Source organism: Montipora capricornis, chromosome 6, assembly GCF_036669925.1.
Source record: "Montipora capricornis isolate CH-2021 chromosome 6, ASM3666992v2, whole genome shotgun sequence".
Classification (NCBI taxonomy): Eukaryota; Metazoa; Cnidaria; class Anthozoa; order Scleractinia; family Acroporidae; genus Montipora; species Montipora capricornis.
In genome coordinates this window covers 3,164,171-3,171,670 of record NC_090888.1, presented here as the reverse complement: position 1 = coordinate 3,171,670, position 7,500 = coordinate 3,164,171, and the positions used below count along the sequence as shown (strand labels likewise).

The following is a 7,500-nucleotide window of genomic DNA, read 5'->3' as shown; positions in this document are numbered from 1 at the left end:
TGGCAAGTCTTACCATGTAGAAACGGGAAACAGAAGGTGAGCGAAACAAACATCATTTCATATTGTTTTCCCTGATTAATAACAAGTCATATTCTAGAAAAGGGTTTTTAGGCCGAGGGTTAGACAAATGGAAGGTTTAATTTTGGGTTACTTTCGGAAAGGTAAAACAATGACCTGCAAGTGACCCGTCAAACTGAAAGTGACTTTTGTTTTAGACCCGGCCCAATCTCGGTCTTAAATTTCTGGGACACTTGATGCCACACATAAGTTCACCCTCCCCCCCCCCACCCTCCCCTTCCTTCTTTACGATGTTGTAGGGGAAAAAAACTATTGACTTTTCTCATGAATGCCTAAAGTTATAGCGCAATCAACATTGAAAAGGGGGAAGAGGTTGCATTTTGGGTTGGTGTCACCATCTTTTTGGCTGGAATTGTATCTAGGCAACTAGACGTCATAATCAAGCATTACTTGATTACTCGAGGTGCAAATGCTTGGAACCAACAGTCAAATCAAACACGTGAGATAAGGGATCTTGCAAGCTTTAAACGTGCGATATCCTAGGACACATTTTAAATCCAAGGAAAGGTTACGTTTATACAAACGTTGGCCGTGTAGCACTTATATTTTAAACAGAGTTAACTGAATAGAGTGTAATGTGAAGTGCTCGCTTTCTATCCCATATGAACCATGTGAGCGTTAGCCCTACTGATGGAAATGGGCCCACACAAGGACAGAGAAAAACTCTGACCAGGGTGGGAATTGAACCCACGACCTTCGGGTTAGATCTCCTCTGCTCTACCGACTGAGCTACAAGGTCAGTTAACTCTGTTTAAAATATAAATGCTACACGGCCAACGTTTGTATAAACGTAACCTTCCCTTGTACTTGTACATGTTCATTGCCGTGACTTTAACATCTTTAGTTCCCACGGCCTGCTCCCGTCTGACCTTGTAGCTCAGTCGGTAGAGCGGCGGAGATCTAACCCGAAGGTCGTGGGTTCAATTCCCACCCTGGTCAGAGTTTTTCTCTGTCCTTGTGTGGGCCCATTTCCATCAGTAGGGCTAACGCTCACGTGGTTCATATGGGATATAAATTTAGCACTTCACATAACACTCTATTCAGTTAACCACATTTTAAATCGCTAGGGCACATTTTTTTACATGGCTTGTTCGTATTATTACATAGTAAATTATGTTGGTTACTAATTATTACTATTGTTTAAATTTCTTTGACATTAAATAATATTTAGCGCTAAGTTATACCTAGTTTATTAGTCATTTTAACAATTATATCTTGTAATTCTTGTAATTTTTTGGCATTTATATTTTGTAATTCTTACACGGCATGTCTGAAAACCAGCTTGCTGAGCCATTTGCCGTGTTTTAAATAAAGTTGATTGATTGATCTTGTCTCTTTCAACTTTGCAGTGAAATGGTTTTCCGACATGTTTGACTAGGTCAAAAATGTTCGGCTTGCATTACAAAACTTCGGTGAGTAGCAAACGTGACAATCGTGTTTTAGAATTTCAGCGGTTATGAGCAAAGAGCGTAATGCGGGCTCTCTTCGTCGTCCTCTTTCGCTGATGCCGCACGACAAATACGGTTCATTGTAGCCGCTGGGCTGGCTATTTATGGCTTACCCTTATCCCTTTGAAGACATCGTTTTGACGTCGATAGACTTTACAGCAGCAACGAGAATGATGCCTTAAAAGGTGTAATAATAATGAGATTGTTTTGATCAGGAAAGCCATGCAATTTTGCAAACATTTATGCAAATATAGCTTTCAACACGAAGAAAACAGCTTTCGAAGTGACTTGTACTGAATATTCACTACTCTTAATTCCGAAAAACGCCAAAAACTGTAACTCAATCTTAACTCAATCTTAACTCAAACTTAACTCAAACTCAACTCAAACTCAACTCAGCTCGTAACTCGATGAATAGCCGATCCCCTAGTAGATTTAGCGCTGGAGCACTAATTGGGGATACTGTAAAGTGAAATTAACAATTACAGTGTAACACAACAGACTTTCCTCTCCTTCGTTTCTTAGTGTAAAACGAAAGCAAAAACAGTAGATGGCCTCAACAAGGTCAAGAAATGATATATACTCCATGATCATCCGGACATAAACAGCGGAAATGGAAATGTATCAACGCCTTGACATCTGAGTCAACGAAATTTTTGGGACTTCCGTGACGTCAAACGAAATCATTCTTTGCGAAATAATGGCTATTTTGCTCAATTCTTTTTTTGAACATTGGGAAGACCAATATTTTCGGCAAGCTGACAAATATTGCGTTTTGGTTATACAATAGAGCTTGCACACCTCGATGTCAGCTCCGTCAACAAAGAAGTAAACAATTATGTCACGTGATAGGTGATCAAAGCACAAAGCGAGATTCAACTTTGTGAGTGACTATGGTGTAGCGGTGTAGCTGCAGTCAGGTAATACTGGTAATTTTCCCCATGTTGTTGGATGGTATTAGCGTACTAAAATCTCCTTGAACGTTTTTATCGCTTCACTTGTCCTGGTTGAAAAACAATCCACCTCTAGCCGGTGTTTTGCGTAATATGCAAGCTTCTCGAGGACACTCACGAAACGAAAGCGGTGACTCCGCCAAGCTTTTCTCCGAGAACCAAGAGTTTGCAGTTGATGAGGACAATTTTTTGCCAGATGTAACTTTGGAACCTTCTCTACTGTTTCATCAGCCCAAGTTAAGGCTTACTTGCGGGTCTTTTCCTGCGCTGGCTCGACAAGCACTTAGAGAGTTCTTCAAATTATACGTTCACCCTGTCGTAGCTCTTTTCGCCTTGCTTTTTGCCATAGCTGTCCCTATTGGAATGTGCTTTTGGCACCCAACGACAGAAAAATTGCTTATAATAGATAAGTCATTGCAGTCATTTCAAATACCCGGCCACATTAGCTCACAACACGAGGACATGGTTTCAGTGGCGTCGAAGCTCTCAAAAATCATGCATCATCCTGAGGATATTTGGCACTCCAGGCGTAAAAAACGCTCAGCTGGTTCGCCAGACACGAATTTCAATACCGAGGTATTTCAAAAGAGCCCAAAGTGGACGTTAGAACTAGTTTACCTTGCCAGAGGGGAAAATGATTCTGATCTCAACATCTTCACGAAGGAACGGCTCGAAACTATTCATCAAATCGAGCAAAGTTTAATGCAGCAAGATGGCTTTTCTGATTTTTGTTGGAAATGGCCCGAAGCGAAAAAGGATCCTTTTCTACCCGATGGTTGCACTCCTCCTATTTCGCTGATAGACTTTTTTTATCCTTCTGTTGCTCTGGGATTGTTAGTGAACGACGGACAAGGCTATCGTCAAACAGGAAAGATGAATCTCACAGATGCAAGCATCAAAGAGAGCTTTGATCTGCTTCTCACTAAGCCTTTCACCTACTGGTTTGTGGATGGTTCATTTTCGTCAAGCAATCGCAAAAGCAAGTTTTTACGTGCTGAGGTTAGGTTTGGTTATCCTTTAAAGCCTTCAACGTACAAGTACTGGAATTATCCGGATGTACATGATCCCCAGGGTGAAGCGTTCAAAGATTTTCTTGTAAAATACGCTGAGGCGGTGAAGAAAATGTCAACAGAGTAAGTGCTTTTCTGCAGTATTTATTTCATACGTTAAAAGTATTGTTGTTTGGAAGGTTTTAGAAGAAGCATTTCTTCTTAAATCTTATGAATCTTATTGTTAGACGAGATTCATGGTAAAAATTTACAATTGTTATTTTGCTGGTGAGGGTATTGTTGTGTTGCCAGCTGTGGCTAGATTCTAGAATACGCTTCCACTTACTTGCAGCTGTTAGTTATGTCGTGAAATATGAAAACAAATTCCAGCGATGTGCAATGTATCTTCGTTTGTATCTTCGTTTGTACTAAGTCACGAAAATCTATTGCCAAAGTGCTTTGTCATGAGCACGTTGACATGGTAAGATATCGAGGTTTGATTTATAATTTTAGTCGATGTCTTATAATATTGATCTTATGCTGTTTTACACCCACGAGTGCTGTCGTGTTGAAAGCATTTTTTTAGTGAAATATACCATGTGACGAATATCGAGAGGACTAAGGTTTTTTTATTGTGATACTGAAGGATGAAAATAATTTGGAAAGTTTCGACAATTTTTTACCATAATGGCTGTTGCTTATGGGGAACACATTGCGTTTGTGATTTAAATGTGCCAATCACAGGGACAAAAGACCCTTTGTTTTGACAGCCAATAAGGCTCTGGTTGGCACATTAATGGCAGTGGGTGACATCAATCCTATCTTCCATATGGGAAAGGAAAGGAAAGGAACTTTACATAAGTGTGTGGCGTTTGTTAACAGATGTTCAACAAGTTAACAGCTCATAAACTCAACAAGTATCAAAGACCGCTAATGAAAGGCCCATATTCGCCCAAAAGTCATTTCAGTCGTTTGTTTTTGTTTCAAATACAATACAATACAATATTTGTTTATTTCCACCATTCGCAGATCTCTCTGAATTACTGGTAGGGTCAGACAATGCACTCACAAACATACAAATATACGTGTGTGTAGTTATATAAATATAAAGACATAAATATAGTATGGTAGCAATATTGTAAAATCTAATGCGCATAATTACACACAATTAATATACGACGTATATTTAACTGACACAAATTCTGAGAACCGGTCAGTTCGGCCAAGTAACACATGGCATGATGGTCCTGACCTCAGAGAATACGAAGTTTGAGACGAAACGACTGTGCTAGAAATTAGAGGGTAAAGCGGGATTGCGTGTATAATTTCCGTCACACATTTCTTGCACGCCAGGTGGCGTCTGGCCTTTAGAGACAGTAGCCCGGCACCTGCGAGGGTGTCCTCGTAGCTCAAGTCAGGACCAAAGATGATTCGAAGGGCTCTCTTTTGCACTCTTTCTACCGCCATGCAGAGATACTGCAGTAAGTTTGCAAAAATTACCGATGCATACTCTAGGACAGATCTTATTCGCAGTGAGTCGACCAACTGAGGTCCATAGGAATATACACCCCAAGGAGCTTGAACGATTCCACCGACTCAATAACAAAACCTCCTACCGCTATTGGTTGACTGTAGCAACTATTATAACGCAAAAACTCAACCTGTATCCGCTTGCACTTACTAGGGTTTAACTGCATGTTGTTACAATGATGGTTTGCAGTGCTCGAAATTCAAAAAAATTCCAGTTTGTCAGTGTTTCAAAAGCTGGGCAACTAAACCCGTAAATTTGGTTGCCTCTTCGGAAACCCTCTACGATTAAATGCATGCCTGTTGAGATGCAATCACATTGGATATTGGAGCTTGAACATCCCATAGTTATAAGAGGGTCCCCAATAGGGTTCTTCAATCCCGCTATCCCGACCAAAATTTTCCCTTAATCCCGAGATTCCGAACGTTTTTATCGGCCAATCCCGGTCCCGGTCATGACGTCACAACATTATGTCCAAACCTCGTCTTCAATTACAACTACAGTTGATTTGGAATACGCCTTGTTAGTCTTTTCCACCAACCATCATGATCCAATTGACCCTAATTGTAGCATTCACAATTACATTTTTGAAACCGAAATGATGCGTGATTGTCCGTTATTAGTAGGAAATGAATCTGTTGCTAAGGTATACAATCATCAACATGAATACTTTTCTCCCTAACTTTCCTATTTAGCATGGAAACGCTTCCCGTCAAGCTAAAAAAATGTCAAACTGCGAAAAGCAGGCGTTATAAATGGTGAGGAAAATGGTCACGTGGTCATCACTACCTACAAACCCATGGAACAGGCATGGGTACAAAAATAGCAGTCGCCTTTGCCAATATCTTTATGGCCAAGGTTGAAACAGACATTTTAAACCAAAGCGCACTAAAACCGCTCGTTTGAAAACGATATGTAGACGACATACTTTCCCTCTAGACTTAAAATAGAAAGGAGATAATGCAATTCATTGAACAAGCAAACAAACAAAAACACCACAAATAAATTAACAGCCGAAATTTCAGATACAGAAACGACATTATTTTATCGATACAGACATTTACAAAGGCGAAAGGTTCAAGAGCAACTCATTCCTTGATGTGCACTCGCACTTCAAACCTACTGAAACATTTCAGTGAACACACTTCTCCTCGTGGCACCCACCGGGCATCAAAAAAGGCTTCATCAAAGGCGAGGCTTTGAGACTTCTCAGAACAAACTCTTCTAAAAGTATTTGGAGAGCTCATCTAGAATTTTAAATCACGCCTACGTGAAAGTGGTTATCCCGAGAATCTTGTTCAAAGGATTGCCTCAGAAGTGCAATTTAAAAACAGGAAACTGGCACTCCTTCAAAAACCACAAGAGAGCAGACGAATCTTGCCTTTCGTGACCCAGTACCACCCAGCAGAACCGAACTTAAAACAAATCCCTAGGAAAGACTGGCATTTAATAGAGCGAGGACCATTGCTTAAAGAAATCTACGGAGGCCCGCCCCTCATATGTTACAAAAGAGGGCGGTCAATCAAAGATATACTTGTAATAGCCAAATTACAAAACTGAAAGGCTAAAGCACGCGCCAGCTGGCTGGGGAGCCGTGTAGGTTCACAGGCGCCGCAAGCTCAGTGAGAACTTTGTAACCGGCCTTGTAACCCCTGTCCGGTTTACTAAACTGTGCTCTAACTGGGGTCCTAGACCATAGTTTGTCAACGACACATTTTTCTGAATGTGTTTTTGAAGTTTAGACGTGCGACTGTGATTGGACGAGAGAGACAATGCAGTCATGCCGGGACCCAGGGGAATAAAACAAGTGTCGTTACAAAGTTCAACAGTCGAACATTGCTGAGAAATCTACCTGCCGAAATTGTTTTTGGTTCTGATCGAGTAGACAAACTACCGCCTGAGCTTGCTCGCGGGGCTGCTATTACTTTGTTGTTGGGTTGAAATGAAAGTTTAATCTTTTTCAATTGATTCCGATGCGAAATTGTAACCGTGGGAACATTTTATCGCGGAATATTTGACTCAATTTGGCTGGCTTCTGAGAATTTAATGTTTATTACACTGTTGACAACTGAGGAATTGAAAACGGCTCAAATCGCGTCGAATCGAAAAAAAAAAAAAACACAGGAAGGAAGCGAGCCACAATGGCAATAAGTTTAGGCTTTTTAATTGAGAATTCTTTCGTATAATTGCCTTCTCAAGTCTTTTGCCGGATTCCTATGCAAATTCTTATATTTTTGTTGGCTTTCCCTCACATTGAGCTTGGGGTGCCTGTGGTAGGCATGTTACTCTTGTTCGATGTTTTGACACTCCACAGAATTTGTGCCCGAAATTTCTCTTTCTGCAAAAATTGAATTTCGGCCGTTTTCCTTCTTATAAAAAAAGAGCCACACAATCAATAATATGTAAAGCCACAAACAGCGATGATGGTGTTGTCTGCAGAGTATAATTCTAGGTTATGCGCTACAGCATATTTTCGTTGTTGTCGATGGCAAAAGTTGAGTTCA

At 40.6% G+C, this 7,500-nt stretch overlaps 1 protein-coding gene across 1 annotated transcript in view; it reads left to right on the top strand.

Moving 5' to 3' along the window:
* The first annotated feature begins 2,376 nt into the window (after nucleotides 1-2,376).
* Nucleotides 2,377-7,500, top strand: part of LOC138051202 (protein dispatched homolog 3-like) — a 30,043-nt gene continuing 24,919 nt past the window's right edge. Inside the window, exon 1 of the mRNA XM_068897363.1 lies at nucleotides 2,377-3,612. Coding sequence (XP_068753464.1) covers nucleotides 2,573-3,612 — 1,040 coding nt within the window. The 5' untranslated portion in view covers nucleotides 2,377-2,572. The remainder of the gene's footprint in view (nucleotides 3,613-7,500) is intronic.